The following is a 24,563-nucleotide window of genomic DNA, read 5'->3' on the forward strand; positions in this document are numbered from 1 at the left end:
ACACTTAAGTCCAGTCAAAGAACCACAAGTTGGGAACTACCAACCTTGGACTCCCGTTAGAGGATATTGATGACAATTTGTGATCGGTCACACCTATTGGATGGGGCGAAGCACTGCTAGAACAACAACAACAACTACCATTTTTGAACTTAAGTAATAGCATTTTTCGCTTTATAAAAAATTCCCTCTTTTGCTGAGTACGCTATGATTCTCGAGTTGAGCCACTGTTTCGTAACAACTCTTGAGATTTTAGAGGTATGCTAGTTCTCAACATGAGCTCTAATGGTACTGAAGCCCAAATGCTTGTTGGGTGTATTCGACGCCATTGCAAACGACCGCAAATAACTGAAAGGTTAACTAGAGTTTAACCCTGCCAGACTGGCCGCTTAAGCTCAACTTAAGCTTCAGTTAAAGTAGACTGAAAAACTGCAGAATAAGTTTAAGCGTAGTTTAACTGACAAACTGAGTTGAACTTGTACTGAAAACCCGGGCCTAAATGTCTCAAAGATTAAGAATAGTTTGAGAATGACGTAGGAGATCAGCTTGAGGAAAATAAGTTTTAAATAATTCCTCAAAGTTTGATAGTGATTGCGGAATGATGTTGCATATCAACTTGAGAACTATGAGGTTTAAGAAAAATTAGGCCCGGCTTTTCAGTACAAGTTCAACTCAGTTTGTCAGTTAACCTACGCTTAAACTTATTCTGCAGTTTTTCAGTCTGCTTTAACTTAAGTTTAAGCGGCCGATCTGGCAGGGTTAAACTCTGGTTAACCTATCAGTTATTTGCGTTCGTTCGAAATGGCGTCGAATATACCCAACAAGGATTTGGACTTGATTACCATTAGAGGTCATGCTGAGAACTGGACATACTTCTAAAATCTCAAGAGTTGTTTCGAAACAGTGGCTCAACTTGAGAGTGTTGCTTCTTGACTTATCTGTAGCATTGACTTTTTCTTACTTACCTTATTGGCGCTTAACCGTTTAAAACGGTTATGACCGTCCAAAAGCCGCCCCAGCCGCTTCTTCCCTTTGCCAACTGGCCAATTGTTGTTTTTTTTTTCAGTCAGAAGATTCAGGAAAATGACGTCTGGGGCCTGTATTTCCATTTGTGGTAGGGTTTATTTCCCTTTCGTCATTTTCGAGGAAATGGAAAAGTTTTAGTCAATGGAACTGAATGCTGGATATTTAGAGCATCACATAGTCCACAACTTAGGAATATAGAGCCACGCTGGTGACGTCAATTAGATGATTGACGATCTTGAAATATATCATGAAGTTGCGGATGGGTATCTGGAAGGCTTGTAATTCGAAAATTCGGGATTGACGGTACACGGTCCCAAGACCCAACATTTATCTATGTAAACCAAGCATTGAGGTAGGCTCATTCAGCAGAAATAGGTGAATGGTGTAAAAATATATAAAGGCAGAGGTTTTGCAGTAACGATGCTTCAACCAATCAAATCCTACGGATTTACCTGATGGCAAAGAAAAAAGCTTTGGCTTACCAGGACTTTACTTTAAACAGCTCTGACTAATCCTGGAAACGCTTTGACAAACATGAAATACTACCGGGCATATGATCAAACCCGATTTTTCAAATCTGATTTTCTCTATTTCCCTACCTCTCCTCTGTCTAACCGTCTTCCTCTCCCCTCTGCATCTTCTAGTTAATATTTTTCGGCTCAATAAATTTCCCTATCACTTTCATTCTTCCGTAAATCGTCGCGGTTTTCTACTTTTCCCGCTCTTGCTCTTATCCTCATTTTACTTCTTTGTCTCAAACCATTACCCGTATTCTTACTTTTACTCTCACTCCCTATCTTCTCCTTGTTTTCTTGTTTCAGACTTCCCCCCAACTTTCTCTACTTTTTCTGGCCATTTCTTCGGTTCTCTCATCCTGCATTTTCCCGTTTCCAATGTGGAGTGTGTCGAGTTTGGCCTTTTTCAGCACATTACATTACTAAGGTAGCAAAAAAGTAGAAAAATAGTACCAAAAATGTTCCCTCTCTACTACTTTAAAATTCATGAGCGGATTATGAGGGCCGTCAAGTTTTTGTTGTTGTACTAATGACTTCACCTGTCTGGTTTTATTGCGTCAGGCTCCGGCTTACTGTAGTTGCTGTTCTTGTTGTTGTATTTGTTTGTTATAGTAGTTCACTAGTTCGAAAAGCGAGCGAATTCGGAATTGCTGAGTTTGAAGTTGCTGCTTAAAAGTCTCTTTTCACTTCTACCAATACCAAAGAACTCGTTGGCGTTCGCATCCCAAGGCCGTCGGTTCTATGTACCGGAGCGACTCGGGATTTTTCCCGACCAAGGACTGCCATTTCAGTGTAACCCCATTTAATTTGTTGCGTCCCTCCCACAAATTGTCATCCTTCCAGCGGGCCTGCTCCATATTCTCTTGCTCCGGGAAGGTATCGAACCCAATCCGGGTCCGTCTCCTGACCCGGTACTGAGAAATGATTTGCTGCATCTGCCGGAAAAGAATCTTTTTAGGACGGTCATACTCTTGTCAGTGTGTCTCGTGTAAGGGATGGTTGCATCGGACAGGTTGTTCTGGGCTAGACCCCAAAACCAGACGTCCACGTAACTTCTATAAATCTTTTGTGGCTCCTTGCTGTTCACGTCCTAGGACGTCCCGTTGTCTGCGCCTTAGCGCCCCCGCTACCTTCCAGCAGCCCCGCTGCTCAGCAAGCCACAACAAGTACCCGCTGTTGCTCGCGCCTCAACTCACACGGCTGCTCCCACTCATACCTACAATCTCCGTAGTAGAGTCGGGAGCAATGCCGATCATCAGCCCCTGCCCCCGTCTTCTTCCCCCCTCTTTTCCGGCAGGGGAAACAGACCCTTAGTCCCTACCTTCCTTTGCACCGTTTGTCAGCACAGAATATATACATACGTTTGCGACATCCGCCCAATGCAGCTCCTGCCAGGGACGGTGCCACTTTCCTAGATGTTCTGGTCTCCGCGACGGCAACCCCCCAACGGGTTTCATTGCGCCATGCTGCCAGGCCGTATTCCCAAATACACCGGGTACCCCAATGCCTACCCAAGGACGTCGAGTCCCAGGGCCTCAACAGCAATCGCGTTCTGGCCTTCCACAACCCAGGCGTAGTCACCCATCACTTACTCCCATAGTGACGATGTCTCCCCCTATGCACTTCAGAATTCTGCAGTTAAATTGTAATGGATTAGCTGGGAAGATCACAGAGATAGTCGACTTCATGAAGCGGCACAATATCCGTATTGCTGCGATTCAAGAGACTAAACTCACAGCAAGATCTGCATTGCAGACCTGTTCTGCGGCCTCGCGTTTATCATACATCACACTGTGCAATATCATATCCCGACATCGACCGCAGGGACAGTGTCTTAGAACGTCAAGGATTATCTGTCCGGTCGGGCGATGCGAACCTAGAAATCATCAGCATCTACATCCCTCCGCCACCTGTTGCCCCAGTGGATACCGCCCTAATATCAGCGCCGTACTCACTGGAGACAATCGCATTATCAGAGGCCGCAAACTTAGCGAGAGAACGTGACCTTATAAGACAGCTCGATCCCGGCGACCCCCAAATAGGGGACATAAACCAACGCATCAGATTGCTTGTGGACGAACACAAGCGGGCGAAATGGGAGGAGCACCTAAGCGGTTGTAACCTCTCTGCCGGTGTAGGTAAACTTTGGTCCACTGTAAAGTCCCTATCGAATCCGTCTAGGCACAATGACAAAGTTTCCATCGCCTTTGGCGACAAAGTGCTGTCGGATGCGAAAAAATGCGCGAGCGCTTTCTGCCGACAATACATAATGCATTCTACGGTCGACAAAAATAGACGGAGGGCCAACAGACGCGCACGTAAACATAAGTTCAGCGCGTCACCAATTACCATCACCGCCAAAGAGGTTGAGGATGCCATCGGCCATGGTAAACCATCCAAAGTAGTGGGCCCAGACGTCTTAGCCATGCCGATGCTTAAAAGCCTAGGGAAAGAGGGTTTCAAATATTTAGCACATGTATTCAACCTGTCTCTTTCCACCTTTGTCATACCCGAAAAATGGAAAATGGCCAAGGTGGTCCCGCTACTAAAGCCTGGGAAACCAGCTAACATAGGAGAGTCATATCGCCCGATATCTCTCCTATCGCCAGTAGCCAAGACGGTTGAAGCCATTTTGCTCCCCCACTTCAAAGCAAATTTGCAGCTAGCCTATCATCAGCATGGCTTTAGAAAACTCCATAGCACCACCACCGCGCTAAATGCCATTAGTACCCAGATAAATTGTGGTCTAAATCAGAAGCCCCACCATAGAACAGTACTCGTAGCGCTAGACCTATCAAAAGCTTTTGATACGGTCAACCATGGCACGTTACTGCAAGACTTGGAAGGGTCTACCTTTCCCCCATGTCTTAAAAGGTGGACCGCAAATTATCTGGGTGGTCGGCAGGCATCGGTGCAATTCAGAAACCGATTTTTCAAATCTGATTTTCTCTATTTCCCTACCTCTCCTCTGTCTAACCCTCTTCCTCTCCCCTCTGCATCTTCTAGTTAATATTTTTCGGCTCAATAAATTTCCCTATCACTTTCATTCTTCCGTAAATCGTCCCGGTTTTCTACTTTTCCCGCTCTTGCTCTTATCCTCATTTTAATTCTTTGTCTCAAACCATTACCCGTATTCTTACTTTTACTCTCACTCCCTATCTTCTCCTTGTTTTCTTGTTTCAGACTTCCCTCCAACTGCCATTTCAGTGTAACCCCATTTAATTTGTTGCGTCCCTCCCACAAATTGTCATCCTTCCAGCGGGCCTGCTCCATATTCTCTTGCTCCGGGAAGGTATCGAACCCAATCCGGGTCCGTCTCCTGACCCGGTACTGAGAAATGATTTGCTGCATCTGCCGGAAAATAATCTTTTTAGGACGGCCATACTCTTGTCAGTGTGTCTCGTGTAAGGGATGGTTGCATCGGACAGGTTGTTCTGGGCTAGACCCCAAAACCAGACGTCCACGTAACTTCTATAAATCTTTTGTGGCTCCTTGCTGTTCACGTCCTACGACGTCCCGTAGTCTGCGCCTTAGCGCCCCCGCTACCTTCCAGCAGCCCCGCTGCTCAGCAAGCCACAACAAGTACCCGCTGTTGCTCGCGCCTCAACTCACACGGCTGCTCCCACTCATACATACAATCTCCGTAGTAGAGTCGGGAGCAATGCCGATCATCAGCCCCTGCCCCCGTCTTCTTCCCCCCTCTTTTCCGGCAGGGGAAACAGACCCTTAGTCCCTACCTTCCTTTGCACCGTTTGCCAGCACAGAATATATACATACGTTTGCGACATCCGCCCAATGCAGCTCCTGCCAGGGACGGTGCCACTTTCCTAGATGTTCTGGTCTCCGCGACGGCAACCCCCCAACGGGTTTCATTGCGCCATGCTGCCAGGCCGTATTCCCAAATACACCGGTTACCCCAATGCCTACCCAAGGACGTCTAGTCCCAGGGCCTCAACAGCAATCGCGTTCTGGCCTTCCACAACCCAGGCGTAGTCACCCATCACTTACTCCCAGAGTGACGATGTCTCCCCCTATGCACTTCAGAATTCTGCAGTTAAATTGTAATGGATTAGCTGGGAAGATCACGGAGATAGTCGACTTCATGAAGCGGCACAATATCCGTATTGCTGCGATTCAAGAGACTAAGCTCACAGCAAGATCTGCATTGCAGACCTGTTCTGGGTATAATGTCCACAGAAAAGATCGCGAGAGCGGAAATGGAGGCGGCCTTGCGTTTATCATACATCACACTGTGCAATATCATATCCCGACATCGACCGCAGGGACAGTGTCTTAGAACGTCAAGGATTATCTGTCCGGTCGGGCGATACGAACCTAGAAATCATCAACATCTACATCCCTCCGCCACCTGTTGCCCCAGTGGATACCGCCCTAATATCAGCGCCGTACTCACTGGAGACAATCGCATTATCTTAGGCGATTTCAATGCCCATCACGATCTATGGCATTCAAACTTGCGGGCTTACAGTAGGGGTGAGATGTTGGCGGATCAAATAGAAGAAACGACGTTCTGCACTATAAACTAAGACGCCCCCACACGTATGGTAAGAAGCTGTCACAGTTCGCCGGATATTTCAATTGTGAGCGCAGAACTCGTAAACTGCGCCAACTGGCAGCCGATGGTAACATTGGCATTCGACCACCTGCCTATACTTATTTCGTTCGAGCGTCCCGCCGACTTCATTGTCGCAGAAATACGCACTTTCATTAACCTTAAAAAAGGAAAGTGGGACGAATACAAATCCTATACAGACAACCGCTTCGCTGCCCTCCCTATCCCAACTGATGCCCGCCAAGGGGAGCGTGCTTTCCGCAAGGTCATTGAATCCGCCTCGGCTCGTTTCATTCCCGCCGGTAGAATTCCCGAAATTGGGCCCCACTTTCCGGCAGAGGCCGCAAACTTAGCGAGAGAACGTGACCTTATAAGACAGCTCGATCCCTGGCGACCCCCAAATAGGGGACATAAACCAACGCATCAGATTGCTTGTGGACGAACACAAGCGGGAGAAATGGGAGGAGCACCTAAGCGGTTGTAACCTCTCTGCCGGTGTAGGTAAACTTTGGTCCACTGTAAAGTCCCTATCGAATCCGTCTAGGCACAATGACAAAGTTTCCATCGCCTTTGGCGACAAAGTGCTGTCGGATGCGAAAAAATGCGCGAGCGCTTTCTGCCGACAATACATAATGCATTCTACGGTCGACAAAAATAGACGGAGGGCCAACAGACGCGCACGTAAACATAAGTTCAGCGCGTCACCAATTACCATCACCGCCAAAGAGGTTGAGGAGGCCATCGGCCATGCTAAACCATCCAAAGTAGTGGGCCCAGACGTCTTAGCCATGCCGATGCTTAAAAGCCTAGGGAAAGAGGGTTTCAAATATTTAGCACATGTATTCAACCTGTCTCTTTCCACCTTTGTCATACCCGAAAAATGGAAAATGGCCAAGGTGGTCCCGCTACTAAAGCCTGGGAAACCAGCTAACATAGGAGAGTCATATCGCCCGATATCTCTCCTATCGCCAGTAGCCAAGACGGTTGAAGCCATTTTGCTCCCCCACTTCAAAGCAAATTTGCAGCTAGCCTATCATCAGCATGGCTTTAGAAAACTCCATAGCACCACCACCGCGCTAAATGCCATTAGTACCCAGATAAATTGTGGTCTAAATCAGAAGCCCCACCATAGAACAGTACTCGTAGCGCTAGACCTATCAAAAGCTTTTGATACGGTCAACCATGGCACGTTACTGCAAGACTTGGAAGGGTCTACCTTTCCTCCATGTCTTAAAAGGTGGACCGCAAATTATCTGGGTGGTCGGCAGGCATCGGTGCAATTCAGAAACGAAATATCAAAGCCAAGAAGAATTAGATAAGGGGTGCCTCAGGGTGGTGTTCTATCCCCACTTTTGTTTAATTTTTACATATCAAAACTACCTTCGCCACCAGAAGGAGTTACTATCGTTTTTTACGCCGATGACTGCACAATAATGGCCACAGGCAACGGCTACCTCCCTGATCTCTCCAGTTTTTTTGCCTCGCGAAACCTGGCATTATCACCGACTAAATCATCCGCGACCCTATTTACAACTTGGACGTCCCAAGTGTCGACCATTTTGAACATCCACGTCGATGGGACTACGCTACCGACTGTCCTACGCCCCAAAATCTTGGGTGTAACGTTTGATCAGGATCTACATTTTGGTGAGCACGCAGCCGCAATTGTTCCGAAAATCCAGAGCCGTAATAAAATCCTCAAATCCCTTGCTGGCAGTACTTGGGGAAAAGACAAAGTAACGCTCATTACCACATACAAAGCAATTGGCCAGCCGTTTGCGTGTTACGCGTCCCCTATATGTCGCCAAGCCTAAAAACTACCCACTGGAAGAAGCTACAGGCCTGCCAAAATACTGCGCTCATAACCGCCACGGGCTGTCTTCTTATGTCCCCAGAACACCATCAGTACTCGGGGAACAGTACCCAAAACTTGCGGAAGAGGAACGCATACTCCCCAGGGAAACGCGAGTCACTCTGGCTCAACTTCGTTCTGGATACTGTAACAGGTTAAACTCTTACATATCCAGAATCAACCCCGGCATACAAAATGTATGCCCCGCTTGCAATGTGGCACCACATGATACCAACCATCTCTTTAATTGTAATGTGAAACCAACGCCTCTAACACCCCTTTCATTATGGTCCGCCCCTGTCGAAACAGCAAGTTTCCTTGGACTCCCGTTAGAGGATATTGATGACAATTTGTGATCGGTCGCAGCTATTAGGTAGGGCGAAACATTGCTGCAACAACAACAACAACTCGTTGACGTTCCAAGTGAGCGCTAGGCCTTTTAGTTTTAATCTCAATTCAATGCCTAGTGCTCGTCATTATTCCGAGTGCTCACTGAAAATGTATCAGCTTTGATCGCCAAATTTCAGTCTTTGCCTCCGTTGTAGTCGGTCATGAGCTCCTTCATAGTTTCGAAGGGAACTTCCGGCTCCGCATTAGCTGCGGCTACTGACGCTACTGAAGGTTTTGTGGGAGTGTTATCGATGTTGATGGTCCTTTGCCGGATATAGATCCGGTAGATTCCCACCATACGTTAATATGACCACATTCGTGTTTTGACCATACGTTTTCGATTTTTAAGCCCAAAACATATGCGCAGAATTGCTGCTCAGCTAGATTTTAAGCGCACTGGTTTACACTATGCAAAATACGCGCTGCTATCTGCGCAGCAATTGTGCGCTCTGTAATCTGCCTAAGAGTTGCGATATTGATTACTTACATGCAAAGGAATAATTTGAGAGGGCTGTACAATCTTTTTACGGAAATCAAATTTTTACGTATTAAGGCAAACAAAAATTACTACCGAAACCCTTTTTTAAATCCAATTCGCCTTTAATTAAATTTTCTTCAACAGGAAGGGGTTCGTTTGGATCGTGTGCGTGGAGGACGTCAAAAATATCGCCGCAATCCCATATCAAGCTCATACCAAACCATGCAGTTACTATATCAATCTAATAGTACCTCATTAGAAGATATTAAAATATTAGAAATATTGAATGCATATGAACCAGATGCACTTACTGTGCAACAGTTACAACACCAAGAAGAACCGCATACCACCAACGATGCCGATTGTCAAATAAATTTTTTTAAAATAAGTCAAACTAGCACAATTAAATTAGAACCCAATAGTTGCAGTAGTGGAGGAGGTGGTGGTGGTGGTGGTGGTGGTGGTGGTGGTGGTGGGGGAGGCGGGAGTGGCAGTAATAGTAGCAATAACGAACTTTTACCCTCTGGTATGACAACAAACACAACAACATCCACACATCATCAGCCCATATGCATTTTCCAAAATAATAATTGTGATACCGTTGAAGTACTAACGGTACTTAGTGATTTATATGATAAAGAACTCGTAAATGTTATTGGATGGGCTAAACAATTACCCGGTTTCACTGATTTACCACTCAACGATCAAATGAAGCTTCTACAAGTTTCATGGGCAGAAATATTGACATTTCAATTAAGTTTTCGATCTCTGCCATTTAATGGTCGTCTATGTTTTGCCACAGACGTTTGGATGGATGAATTGCTAGCTAAGGATTGTGGTTATGCTGAATTTTATTATCATTGCGTACAGATAGCTCAACGTTTGGAACGTTTATCGCCACGACGTGAAGAATATTATTTGCTTAAAGCATTAATTTTATCGAATTGTGATATTTTGTTGGATGACCAAAGTTCATTACGAGCATTTCGTGAAACGATACTTAATTCACTTAATGATGTTGTTTGTTTATTACGTTATGGCTCAGCCGTTTCACATCAGCAACAATTACTTTTGCTATTGCCGTCCTTGCGTCAGGCGGATGGTATTTTACGTCGCTTTTGGCGTAGTGTTTGTCATGATGGAAAAGTAACAGTAAAAAAGTTATTTATAGAAATGCTCGAGCCGGTATCAAGGTGAGAATGCCGTTATAAAATTTTATAATTTTTCCTAAAATTTTAGTACATACATTGTGCATAATTAAACCGTTTCACATATATAAACGTGTACGCGTTTTCTTTTTTCTCAAACAGGCAGAAGTATTATATGTGATTAGTGATGTTCCATTTTGACAGCTTAGAAACCGTTTTCGGCCCGGTCTTTAGACCCATAAGAAAGTGGTTTTCTTTTCCTATGGAAAATTGATAAGTGCGATGTCGAAGTTTTTTTTATGAAACGGTCTAATGTGCATACTTAATACATATATAAGCATTATATATACATAGAAATATAGTACAACCTGCTTCGTTATACAAAAAAGAAAGGTAGTGTACATCATGATTAGTTTCACCTTAACTTAGCAACCTTTACTTCTTCAAATATAATACATACGCTGTAGGAAAAATCTCGAGGGTCACAAAATTTAAAATTCAAATTTTGTTAAGTGATGAATGATGAATGAAGTACTTATTGTATGGAATATTGTTATTGGGAGGAAATAGTATTGTATTTATTCAGTGATACATTTATTGAAAATGTTGTAATAATTAATAGTAAAAAGCAAAATTACAAATTGATTTTGCTCTGTTTTTGAGCGAATCGGCCAATGACTTCTTCCACTGTGATATCAATATTTCTATTGATACTTAATAGCGCAAGTCCATTCAGCCTATCTTCTCCGGTTAAATTTCTTACCCAATTTTTTTGGCGGCCACCGTGGTGTGATGGTAGCGTGCTCCGCCTGCCACACCGTATGCCCTGGGTTCGCACCCCAGGCAGAGCAACATCAAAATTTTAGAAATAAGTTTTTTCAATTAGAAGAAAATTTTTCTAAGCGGGGTCGCCCCTCGGCAGTGTTTGGCAAGCGCTCCGGGTGTATTCCTGCCATGAAAAGCTCTCGCTTTAATATCTGGTACCCCATATTATAGAAGCTAAACTACTCGATACACAAAATATCGCCCAATATCACAAGATCCAAGTATTCTACAAGAAGCAGAGTTATTAATTCCTATCAAAGGCAAACTTGAAATAAAAAGTGTATCGTTATTGCCCAGCTACGACAGATTACATATTCCAACTCTATATACCAAGGTTTAGGTACTCGACTCTTCAACGTATCGCTATAAAAGTATCGGTATCGAGCAAAAAATATCGGTATCGAGCGATAAAAGTATGGGTATGTTGTGTTAACAGTGCTTCGCCCCATTCAATGGGTGCGAACACTCACAAATTTTCATCAAAGTCCCCTAACTGGAGTCCAAGGAAGCTAACAGTTCCAACAGAGGGGGACCATAGGGAATTTGGCGTTAGAGACGTTAGTTCCACATAACAATTGAGAATATGGTTGGTGTCATGTGGGGACACATCGCATGCAGAACATAAATTATGTTTGTCGGGGCTTATTCTGGATGATGTTCGGCCAGGGTGACTCGTGTTGTTGTTGTATTAACGATAAAGATACTCCCCGAAGTGTAAGTTGATGGTACTTTGCCGGATATAGATCCGGCACCCTTGCAAAAATCGCGAGTACTCCATGCATGCTCCAAAATTAACCAAAATTCATACAAAAAATATGGTCCAATTAACATTGCGATGTCCTAGGACTGGACCATATACTCCAGCTCCGCATTACAACAGAGTAATCCATGGAGTACCCACAGTCCAATAAACATCGTGTAGTGATTACAATCGTTAAAAACGATCAATGATCGGCTTACAATATGTTCGTGTATAAACATGAGTTGGTCCATTGCTGCATAGCAGTGGAGTATAATGGTAAGTACTCCAGTATGACACAAGTGGACCACATGATCCAACGATTTTTGCAGGGTACGTTACGGTAACAAAGCACTAATAAAGTACAAGCCCGACCATTCATTCATTCATTTACTAATCATTTTCTTAATGCTATGTACATATTTTAAATTTCCAAATTGTACGCAACACATTAACTATAACATAGCTTAAGAAAGGTAGATGGCATTTATTATTTTAGGAATTAAAATAGTACTAATGCCATTTTCAATAATGATATACTGTTTTTGTGTGGGGTGGACATTCAATATTTTCATAAAACCTTAAAGTTACTAATACACTAAACATTTATTAAAAAGAACTTCAGGTAAAATAATTTTTATAATATTTTTTATTTCTTATAATATCGCCTTCAGCAGCGATTCCAGTTCATAATGATTATGTCCAAGCAGATACAGTTTAACTGTTTTTTGAAAGAAGTTAAAATTTCGAATAACCTGTACAGTGTTAGGAAGAGAGTTAAAGAACTTGCGCGACGTGTAGATATAAAAGCTTCTAAAGTGTGACGTTCTAGAATCGGGAATTTGTACAGTTAGAAGTATATTCCTACGTAAGTTATAGACTTCTGAGGGAAAGCTCTCCAAGTAACCTGAACGAATAAAGAAAATACTCAAGACTTTATATAAATACAAATGACGTCACGGTAGTATATCCAGTCTCATAAAAAGCGGCATAGAGTGAGATCTATAGTTTGCACTACAGATACGTCTAATAATTCCCTTTTGAATCGTTACAACTGGTGACAGTTTATTTGCCGAGGCGCCACCCAGCAGCTGATACCATATTGCAGTTTAGATTGGAATATGCCGTAGTAAACAGTTTTTAAAGTAGATACAGTGCAACACTTTTTGAGACGATAGAACTGCCTAGTAGTATAGAGAAAGTACTGTTTCAATGTATGGATGTGCGCAGACCAATTCACACGATTGTCAATTATTATACCAAGATATTTAAGATTCTCAACAACATCATCTCTGAAACAGTTGCCACTGCATTGAATATTGCAATCGAAAGAACCATATGGTGTAAGTTAAAACGAAGGCATTCTTCGGCATGAAATATAATATCACAGCTAGGTAGTTCTTTGGAAACATGGCTAAAATACATAAGTTTCGTTTTATTACTAACAAGTAGTTTATGTGAAGCAAACCAAGCTCTCAGCAAATGCAAATCAAAGTTAATGTCACATATTAATTCAAGTTCACTAGTTGCACTGTACGCAATGGCCAAATCATCTGCAAACGCAGTGGTTTTGCCCTTAAATGGCAGGGAAAATATTGAATTGATGTATATTAGGAACAATACTGGACCAAGAACAGAACCTTGAGGTACTCCCAGATTTACAAACAATGGGCTAATGTAACTGCTATCTACTTTTACTCTTTGTATTCTATTAGAAAAATAGGATCTAACAAGTTATGAATAAAGCCTCGGAAGCCTACATGGTGTATTTTATCCAAAAGAATATCTCTATCGACCATGTCAAAGGCTTTTGTTATATCAACAAATAGGCCGGCGCAGTCTCTTTTACCGCCTAGAGCTCTGTAAATATTTGTGCAGAAACTCAGCAGAGCGTCTTCTGTTGATAAACCGGAACGAAATCCAAGCTGCATAGGACTGAAAAATTTTGAATTGTCTATGAAAATTTAAAATTCTTTTTTTTTTTTTGACTGTTTTTTCAAATACTTTCGATAAAGCTGAGAGTAGCGATATGGGTCTATAGTTGTTTGCATCCCTCTTGTCCCCCTTTTTGAAAATCGGAATAACAACAGCGCTTTTAAGGATATCAGGAAAAATCCCTTGAATAAGTATTTCAATATATCAACTATATTAAGAGATATTCTCTTGAGTAGTATATTTGAAATACCATCCTCACCACACGAACTCGAGTTTTGCTGGGAGTTAATAATTTTAATAATTTCAAAGCTTGAAATGGTTTTAAAAAAGAAGCTATTTTGAGCACAATTAAACGAGGCTGGAGACTGACAGCTGCGTGAACTTAGATTACCAATCGTGGTAAAGTGTTGGTTAAATTTGTTAGCTACTTCTACAGCGTCTGAAATTGGCTGACTTTCAGTACGCAATACAACTGGATCATCACCCTTAATGCAGTTTTTATTTAGAATAGCGTCCATTCTTTTCTTGAGTTGCCAAGTGGTGATTCAAGTTTTTTACGAAAAAAGATCGCGTGTCGAATTTATTTCCTTATTGGTCTGTTTACTAATTTTATTGTATCGGCACCGAAGCCTTGCATTACCGGGACCTTTAGCACAAGTTTTCCTTAATTTATTTTTAAGCTTTATTTTATTTAAGAGATCCCGAGTAATCCAATGTTTAAGTCTAATATTTTTCTTTGTAAGGCTTGAAGTATAAGTGCAATTGTTAATATGTGCTTTTAACGTTTTTATGAAAACGTCATAAGCCAGCGATATATCATTTTCAGCGTGTACAGTAGCCCAACTTTCAAAACGTAGCTTTAGGTTCAACTTGGTAATGTTAACTTTAGCTAGGGATTTACGAGTACACTTAAGATTTGGCTTGCCTAACGCCATTCCTTTTATCTGTAAACCGGTCATCGTGTGATCGGTCACTTGTAAGTCCATATTAAAACTAGAACAGTCTCTACACTGAGAAACGTTAAAGCGACAAAAAACGTGATCAATACAAATACTCGATTTTGTAATCTCGGGAACAATTAATATGACCACAGTAAACCTTCTAGGCCAACCCGCCCTCCCCACACTGTAGTTCCATGAGGAACTTGTGGTCACCAGAGCCTCGCCTTCTAAATATGTGTATGCTACATTCATATTTGTAACAGGATTCCCCTCGCGTATGTGAGGTTAGCGGAAGATTTGAAGCTATAAAGCTTTATATTGCTCTTATCAACCCCTTGAATCCCGGTGACTCGTGTGTGCTTTCTTATTCTGCAACAGTAGCATAGTGTATATTTATGTTGTTGTTGTTGTGTTAACAGTGCTTATCCCCATTCAATGGGCACGACCACTCACAAATTGTCTTCAAAGTCCTCTAACGGGAGTCCAAGGAAACGGGCAGTTTCAACAGGGGTGGATCAAAGGGAGATTGGTGTTAGAAGCGCAGGTTCCACATAGCAATTGAAAAGATGGTTGGTGTCATGTGGGGACACATCGCATGCAGGACATACAATAGGTTGTGATTCTGAACAAGTAAGAGTTTAACCTCTAACAGTATCCAGAACGAAGTTGGGCCAGGGTGACTCGTGTTGTTGTTGTTGTTGTTGTTGATCCAACGATTTTTGCAGGGTACGTTCCGGTAACAAAGCACCAATAAGGTGCTAGCCCGACCATCTCGGAAACGATTTATATAGCCAAATTAAACCTTCAGGCCATCCCTCCCTCCCCACCCCCAAGTTCCATGAGGAGCTTGGGGTCGCCAGAGCCTCGTCTGTTACTGAAACAGGATTCGCCGCGGTTAGGTGAGGTTGACAATTGGGTTTGGAGAAGCTACATATTGCGCTGGCAACCTGAAAGGGTTGCGCTACACAGCCCCTTGAATCTGGTATTTTAATCGCCTCTTACGACAGGCATACCTACCGCGGGTATATTCTGCCCCCCCAAACCGCTGTGACTCGTGTCTCCCTTGGTAGTGTGCTTTCTTCTTCTGCATATTAATAACAGGTTTCACTGGGCGCGTCCTGGAAAAAGCGTTTACCGATTCTGTGTGGGTTTGGCTTAGGGCCTGTTTATGCTTGTCTGGATCCAACGGCTGTGTTGGCAGGTGCCGGATTTCGTCATAGTGTTTATACAGATGTTCCCGTAACCCCCGTGGAGCAGGTTCCAGATCAAGCAGTTGTTTGCAAGGATGCCCTGGTTTATGACACTTCAGCAAAAAATGCCTGTTCAGCATTTCGTTGTGCTCTTTAATGTTGGGCTCTTTGGCCTCAATATGTAGATAGTGTTCGGGGGTCATAAGGAGACATCCCGAGGCAATTCTGATTGCAGCATTTTGACAGGCCTGCAGCCTTTTCTAGTATGTGTTTTTAAAACCAGGCGACCAAACTGGTGATGCGTAGCTCATGAGCGGCCGGCCAATTGCTTTATACGTGGATAGCAACGTTTCTTTATCTTTTCCCCAGGTGCTGCCGGCAAGCAACTTGAGGATTTTGTTACGACTTTGTACTTTAGAAACAATCTCGGTGGCATGAGCCTTGAAGGTTAGAGTATTATCGAACGTTAGCCCTAAGATCTTTGGGCGACTGAAAGTCGGTAGTGTGACACCATCGACGCGTACGTCCAATATTTGCGACATGTGTTCCTTCCACGTGGTAAACAGAGTGGATTTTGTCGGTGATAATGCCAGGTTGCGCGAGGTGAAGAAACTAGAAAGATCGGGGAGATAGCTGTTTATTTTAGAAACTAATTCATAAGTTGAAGGGCCAGGTCCAGTCGCCATAATCGTACAGTCGTCGGCGGAGGAAATGATTGTAACTCCTTCTGGTGGGGGAGGGAGTTTTGATATGTAGAAATTAAACAGAAGCGGGGATAATACACCACCCTGTGGTACCCCCTGTTTAATTTTCCTAGGTTGTGAGATTTCGTTCCTTGAACCAACGCTTGCCGACCATTCAGATAGTTTGCGATCCATCTTTTTAGACAAGGGGGAAGGTGTGAGCTTTGTATGTCTTGGAGTACCGTGCCGTGGTTGACTGTGTCAAAAGCTTTTGACAGGTCAAGTGCTACGAGTACCGTCCTATGATGGGATTTTTCCTGATTTAGTCCGTAATTAATCTGGGTGTTTATGGCATTTATCGCGGTGGTAGTGCTGTGCATTTTGCGGAAGCCATGTGAGTGCGTAGCTAGGCGAAGATTTGCCGTAAAATGAGGGGGCAAAACGGTTTCCAATGTCTTCGCTACTGGCGAAATGAGTGATATCGGTCGATAAGACTCGCCTTCGTTAGCTGGGTTGCCAGGCTTTAGTGGTGGAGTTATCCTATCAACCTCTGCGGGGTGATTGTAATGGGTGGCACGTCGTGTTTGTGTTTATGTGACCGTGTGTTTGCACGACGTCTGGGTTTGTCCACAGAACAATGCATTATAAATTGTCGGCAAAAGGAGCGCGCGCATTTCTTCGAATCAGATAAAGTTTTGTCGCCGAAGTCTGTGGGTACTTTATCGTTGTGTTTAGTTGGATTGGACAGGTATTTGACGGTTGACCACAATATACCAACACCCGGAGAGAGGTTGCAGTTCTTCACATGCTTCTCCCATTTGGTACGTTTGTGTTCATTTACCAGCTGCATAATGTCTAAGTTGAGATTCCTAATGTGGGGGTCTCTAGAGTCGAGATGTCTCGCCAGGTCACGTTCTCTTGCTAAGGTTGCGGCTTCAGCCGGGAAGTGCGTATGACTTCAGGTATTCTACCGGCCGTAATAAAGCATTCAGAAGCTGAAGCGATAACCTTGCGGAACGTACGCTCGCCTTGGCGGACATCAGTCGGGATGGGGAGAGCAGCTTTTCAGAGGCAGGTCGTTGTTTTGAAAGGAGTATGGGCAGGTGGTCTAAACTGAACTGGTTCTGTTCACTACGAAATATAAGATTCCTGCGTTGCAGCTGCCGGTTCTAGCAGGTATGACCCTGACGCTGAGGGACTCTGCCAAATACCTAGGACTAATTTTGGATAGGAAACTATCCTGGAGGGAAAACGCTCAGGAGCGTGTGAAAAAAGCAACGGTGGCACTGTACAGCTGTAGGGGAGCTGTTGCGCGAAGACGGAGACTATCACCGGATATTACCCTGTGGCTCTACACTGCAGTGGTTAGACCAATCCTCTTATATGGGGCATTGGTCTGGTGGACGAGTTTAGATACTAAATCAAACCTACGGGTATTCCAGAAGGTACCAAGAAGTGCTCTAGTCTGCATGGGGAGCCCTGCGCACCACCCCTGCGGAGGCGATGGATACTCTTAAATGTGTTGCCAATAGATTTAATGGCCAAGCAATGTACGCCTTTTCTGCTATACGGCTGCGAGAGTTATCCGGCTGGAGAGACAATGTGGAAGGCCATGCAGCCATCCTTCAGAATCTGGATTCGCCTCCGTCGGACTATTGCGTTCTGACTGTATTTTTCGATATGCTGAATCGACCTGTTGGTTTGTGTAGGGGAGGGATCCACGTGGTATCACAATGGGACCTTTTTGGGCCTAAGTGCACTGGTGCTCGCACCGGTGGTCACTCTAACCTAACCTAACCATGGGCAGGTGGTCAGATGCTAAAGTAAGCATCGGCTGCCATTCAACGCAGTTTATGAGCCCTGCGCTGAAGATTGAGATGTCAGGTGAGCTGTGACCATCACCTGCAATTCTGGTGGGGGCATCGCCGTTTATCGTGCAGAAAGTCATATTGGCTATTTGCTCTAGTAGCTGCCTGCCTCTGTTGTGGACTGGCAAGCTGGAATGCCAGAGGTCATGGTGAGCGTTGAAATCGCCAAGGGTAAGGTGGTTTTCGCCACAGAGTAGCGTACTGATATCAGGGTGATAGCCACTTGGGCAGCAGGTGGCAGGAGGAATATAGAGGTTAATTATTTCTAGGTCAACATCGCCTCACCGGAAGGTTATGCCTCGATTTTCTAAGATATTAGCCCTGCGTCTGATGTTAGCTTGAAATAGACTACATTGCATGGTGTGATGGGTGATAGAGGCAAGGCCACCACCATTACCCCTTGTGCGATCTTGCCTATGAAGGTTGTAGCCATCGCAAGTTCGGAGGTCCGAACTGGCAGTTAGTTTGTTTCTTGAATCTATCTCTGCGATCTTTTTGGTTAACTCGTTACAATTAAGTTGCAGAATTCTGAAGTACATGGGGGGGGGGCATCGTCACTTTGGGAGGCAGATATGGGTGCAGGCGCCTTGAAGGATATAGTCCTTGTCGAGTGTGCTGTCCAATTGCTGCTGGAGTACCTGATGTCGATGAATGGGTGCTTGTGTTTTGGCAGCACGGTGCAACGAATGTACCAGTCTGACGGTTTCCGTTTCGAAGCCCAGAGCGTCTATAAAGGTGGCATCGGCCAAGGCATGAACTGCATTGGACAGATGTCGGAATCGTAAATATTCTATATTCTGGCATACGGAACACAGGGTGTGGGGGGCACGGAGTTGATGACTTCTTCTTACGCGAATGCGTGTCGGAAAAGGAAGGGATGGACGGGGGTAAAAGCTGGTGCTCGGCATTGCTACTGTCCATGCTACGTAAATTGTAGTGATGAGTTACAGCGTTAGGTGGAGGCGCCGTTTGGCGCGAGCAACAGCGGACAGTTGATGTGGCCTCCTTGGCAGCGTCGCAACGCTGGGTTCTAACCCAGAACAGCCCGAACGATGTAACCATCTTTTACACGTGACACAATGGCAAGAGTATGACCGTCTGAGATAAGTCCTTTTCCGACATATGCAGCAGAACCACGGCCTGGGACCGGGGTTAGGTTCAATACCTTCCCGGAGCAGGAGGGTATGGAGCAGTCCAGCTGCAAGGAACTGCTCCAAGAATCGCAATTTGTGGGAGGGACGGAACAAATAAAATGGGGTTACACTGAAATGACAGTTGGTCGGGAAAAAATCCCGAGTAGCTCTGGTACATAGAACCGGCTGCCGTGGGAGGTGTATATTGATAAAAGGGCTCATCAGGCGCGTTGTTGGATTTGACTTAGGGCCTTCTCATGCTCGTCTGGATCAAACGGCTGTGTTAACAGGTGCCTGATCTCGTCTTCCCTTAACCCATTTAGCGCCTCCGCTTCTAAATCGAAAAGTTACATATTTACTAGGATGTCCTGATTTGTGACAATTAAGCAAGAGCTGCCTGTTCAGAATTGTGTAGTGAGCTCTTTGGCCTCGCTATGTAGGTGATGTTCGGGAGTCATAAGGAGATATCCCGTGGCAGTTCCGGGTGCATATCAGCACCCTTTTCCGGTATGTGTTTTTAAGACAGTGATCGGCACTCCATAGCTCAATTGAGCCAGACTTGCTTCACAATCATTCTTACTCTCAGTCATTCAGTCGTTAGCGAGACAGAAACGAATGGACATCACGGCTGGCCGTGAGGCTTTACCATTGATAATAAATATACCCTTTGAGAAATTTTTCATGATTGGAAATGCCTTTGGCAATATACAATGTACATATTTTGTGTTGGAAGTGTTTAACAGGTAATAAAGGAAGCAATCTTAAGAGACAGTTTGATTCTTTACACAAAGATATTAAAATGTATGATGAAGAAATTATAATGAACCTTTTTAGAAAAAAAAAACTTACTTTTTTGCAAATAATAAAAGGGTGGTTGGTTCTGGTCGAAGATGAGGAAGTTGTTACAAATTCAAAAAGGATAATTAAAACTGAACTTTCTTCCCTTATAACCCTAGATATTGCCAAAGAAGGCCGGCGGTTTACAGATGGTATATTTATTAAAAACGTTTGTACCAAAATTATGAAAAAAATTAAGATGGATTCATAGTGAGGTTGAAAATATTCCAATTTCTCCCCGAACCATGTTCCGGCGGGCAGATGAGTTGGGAATATGCATAGAATTCGCAATTAAGAAAAATATTAATGATTGCAAAATGTTTTCTCTGTGCTTGGACGAAAATACCGATATTAATGATTTTTCTCAATTGTTAATATGCGTGCGAATAGTAGATGTAAATTACAAAGTAACAGAAACAATGTTTTCGCTTGCAACATTCTATGTGAATATGACAGGTAAGGTCTTGTTTGATGAAATGAACGAAACGATTTTTTAGTTTTTGATAGGAATAAATTTTCAGGGTTATGTACAGATGATGCATACGTTATGACTGGTAGGAATGAAGGTTTAATAGGCCAATTGAGCAAAAATTGAATTTGTGGAAGGAATCAAGTTGCACTAGTTACACAATTTTTAAGTGTACACCCTGTCATGAAAACTCCACAACAAATAATAAACGAAATACGTGGAGGGCACCATTCACTCACTCACAGAAAGTTTGTGAATTTTTTAAAAACAACTAACGCTCGTAATTTTTACCTAAAAATGTTTACAGATATTCGTTGGCTTAGTCGTGGTGATAGTCTTAACCGACTATTTGAGTTGAGGGAAGAAGTTTTGCAGTTTTTGGAAATTAATAATAACGAAGACTACCTAATTCGTTCCTTAAGAGATCACAACTTTATTTTAGGCCTAGCATTTTTAGCTGATATCACCTTTCTGTTGAACAAACTTAATTTAAAGCTCCACGGAAGGGAAATAGGAATGCAAGATGCAGTAAAAAATGTGCATCAATTCAAAACAGAAGTATTTTTGCTTCTGAACGAAGTTCAATCTGGTAATTACTCCCATTTTCCAAAAACTTCGTTAATATTTTCGAAATTTGCGCATACTAAGCCGCATGATCATATTGTGATACTCTAAACCTTGTTTAATAACTTTGAAGACAGATTTCACGATTTCAATAATTTTGAACCATGCCTTAACATCTTTGAAAATCCTTCAGTTGCGATGAAAGTATGCTTTTGAAATTCAGTCCGAGCTCATTATCCTACGTAGCGAAAATGTGCCACTATACAGAGCTGATATTGAGTTCTGGAAAAATTTGGAAGAATCAGAATTTCCAAAGTTCAAAAGAATTTCTTTGGAGTGCCTATCACTTATTCCTTCTACGTAGTTTTGTGAGCAAATTTTTTCTGACCTAAAGTTCATTTGCTCCAGCAGCGCAACAAACTTACATCAAATTATCTATTTCATGTTCTTCTGATAAGAAATTGCCACAAAAGTATTCCTATTGACGATTTCATTAATGAAATACTATAGATTTGTTTTCTGTTATTTCTTAATTTACGTAGCACAGGCATAATGAAAATCCTATTTTGAACCCATTGTCTGAAAAAATCTTAGAGATCGATCATATATATAGTTCATATCACATACGCCTTATTGTTCAAATATGAGATTCATCGTCATAGCTATCTCATGTAGACAACAAGAAACGTGAAATTTTGTGTGAGGATTACCGATTTATTTGATGTATATCGAAAATTTCGCTTATGTACATCTGTTCTCTATATAGATATAACATATCTTATAATGGAAAAAGTTATTGCTCAGCTCCATTCATGAAAGATAAAACAGTCCCGTCCTTACTTGTTTCGTTTAAAAGTCGAAGAATTTTGAGATCTTCCACGCCAACCTAATATGTATTAATTTAAGTTTAAATTTCCTATTGGGATGCTTATGCACTCGCTCTCACCAATACACTAACATTTTAATTTTTGCCAATCACTGTTTTAAGACCAACGTTTATTTACTTTTCCCCAAGAGTTGAGAATGTTGTTACGGCTATTATCAAACGTTATCCCTAAGATCTTTGGGTGAGTGATAGTCGGTAGCGCAACACCATCGACATGAACGTCCAATATTTGCGCCATCTTTTCTTTCCACATCGTAAACAGGATGGCCGTGGATTCGGTCGGTGATAATGCCGGGTCACGCGAGGAGAAAAACAAAATACTGTGGAGATATATGTTTATTATAGAAACTAATTCGTATATTGGAGGGCAAGGTCCCGTTGCCTTTATCGTGAAGTCGTCGGCGTAGGAAATTATAGTAACTCCTTCTGGTGGAGAGCTTAGAGATGTGGAAACTAAACAGAAGCAGAAGCGGGGATAGGAAATCATTCGTGAAAATTGGATAGTCTTCCCAGTTAGCTTTGTTTTTTGAAATTAATAAAAGTCCGCTTTCAGAGGTGATTAGCTGGTCGATGTATTGAAAAGTTTATTGCGAGAAACCTTACAAAACCACAGCTAAAAGAAAATGAGAGCAAATATATGCTATTATTACCCTTTAAGCAAAATTTTCCAGAAGAGGTACAGTTAGGTCCGTCCTTCAAAATCGCTTGCTCTCAGTTCTTTAGAATGGAAAAGCGTTTAGCTAAAGACCCCGCACTTCAAACTGAACGATGACTGCACAATAATGGCCACATGCCCGCAGATCGATGAGCTTTTTAACAAAATAAACGGCTATCTCCCCGATCTCTCCAGTTTCTTCGCCACGCGAAACCTGACATTGTCACCGACTAAATCATCGGCGACCTTATTTACAACATGTACGCTCCAAATGACGGTCATATTGAACGTCCACGTCGCTGGCACCACGCTACCGACTGTCTTGCACCCCAAAATCTTGGGTGTGACGTTCGATCAGGATCTGTTCGATCACTGGAAGAAGCTACAGGCCTGCCAAAATACCGCCCTCAGAACCGCTACGGGCTGTATTCCTATGTCCCCAGAACACCATCTACATAATGAGGCGAGAATACTCCAAATTAGGTAGAGAAATGAAATGCTAACCAAACAGTTCCTGTTGAATACCCAGAAACCTGGGCATCCCAACAGACATCTGTTTGATGAGACTACACCGCCCAGGAGCTTAAGGGGTCATCTCCTAGGCATTACGAGGAAATACGGCACCTGCGAACACAACCGTATGAAGCTTAGAATCCAGGAATCGCCCGGTGAATCCAGTGCTTAATACCCAAAACTAGCAGAGAAGGAACGCACTCTCCCTAGGGGAACGCGCCACTCTAGCTCTACTTCTATCTGGATACTGCAACAGGTTAAACTCTCACCTATCCAGAATCAACCCCGACATACAAAATGTATGTCCTCCTGTTGTGTCCCCACATGACACCAACCATCTCTTCAACTGTATTGTGGAACCAACGCCTCTAACACCCCTCTCATTATGGTCCATCCCTTTTACCTTGGACTTCCGTTAGAGGACATAGGTGACAATTTGTGATTGGTCGCACCTATTGGATGGGGCGAAGCACTGCTACAACAACAGCAACAACATGAAATCATTATACTTTGATCAGCCCCTGACAAATCTACTATCTATCATTGGTTAGAAAGGGCAGCACACTACCACTACACTACGTAGCCCGCGGAAATAGCTGGTAAAATTCTGTGGGAACAAAACAATAAAAGCAAATATGTATTTATATAACCGTATGCGGCTTACGCAAAGCTCCCTAGTAAAATGATCATAGTTATTTGCGAACATAATTTTTGAAATGTGTACATACCTTACAGAAAATAAATGTAAATGTGCCATGTCAAATACGTACAATTGTAAATTTACTACTATTATCAGTTTAAACTTAGAACCAAATAATTTATAATTAGCAGATATATATGTATATACATATGTACATGTGTATAAAGTGCTATATATTCATAGGTAATTTAATATTTCATCAGTTAATAAGTTTTAGAAATAAACTATACAGAATATATTATATTTTTGAAATATTGTCAAAAAGAAGACATACCATAAATAAATTTTTGAAATGAAACTTTGCATTTATTTTGGAATTGTTTCTTGGTGGCATAAGTATTTAAGGCGAATTAAAAAAGAGCACACCAGATCGGTTAGGTGCAATTTGGCAGAAATATGGTGAGCTGTAATTTTACTTTGGAAAGTAAAAAAATCCTAATAAGGTAATTCACGCTTTTGTGCAAATGGTCTAGCATCGTTGCATTGCAAATTTGTGTAGCATATTTTTTACAATACACTAACAAAACATACGGCTATGCATTTGCTACGTCATGGCAAATACACAACATCAAAAACCGTAGTTTAGTTTTTCAATTTTGAATATAAAATCAAATTTAAAATGAAAAAAGCTGCACATTTACTATAG

The 24,563-nt window shown here is 42.8% G+C and overlaps 1 protein-coding gene across 1 annotated transcript in view; it reads left to right on the top strand.

Annotated features, from left to right (window-relative positions):
- Positions 1–24,184, top strand: part of ERR (estrogen-related receptor) — a 65,500-nt gene extending 41,316 nt beyond the window's left edge. Inside the window, exons 4-5 of the mRNA XM_067787380.1 lie at positions 8,976–9,261; positions 9,313–24,184. Of these exons, the coding sequence (XP_067643481.1) occupies positions 8,976–9,261; positions 9,313–10,028 (1,002 nt within the window). The 3' untranslated portion in view covers positions 10,029–24,184. The remainder of the gene's footprint in view (positions 1–8,975; positions 9,262–9,312) is intronic.
- The last annotated feature ends 379 nt before the right edge of the window (positions 24,185–24,563 follow it).

The sequence above is a fragment of the Eurosta solidaginis genome, chromosome 5 (genome assembly GCF_040869045.1).
Source record: "Eurosta solidaginis isolate ZX-2024a chromosome 5, ASM4086904v1, whole genome shotgun sequence".
NCBI lineage: Eukaryota > Metazoa > Arthropoda > Insecta > Diptera > Tephritidae > Eurosta > Eurosta solidaginis.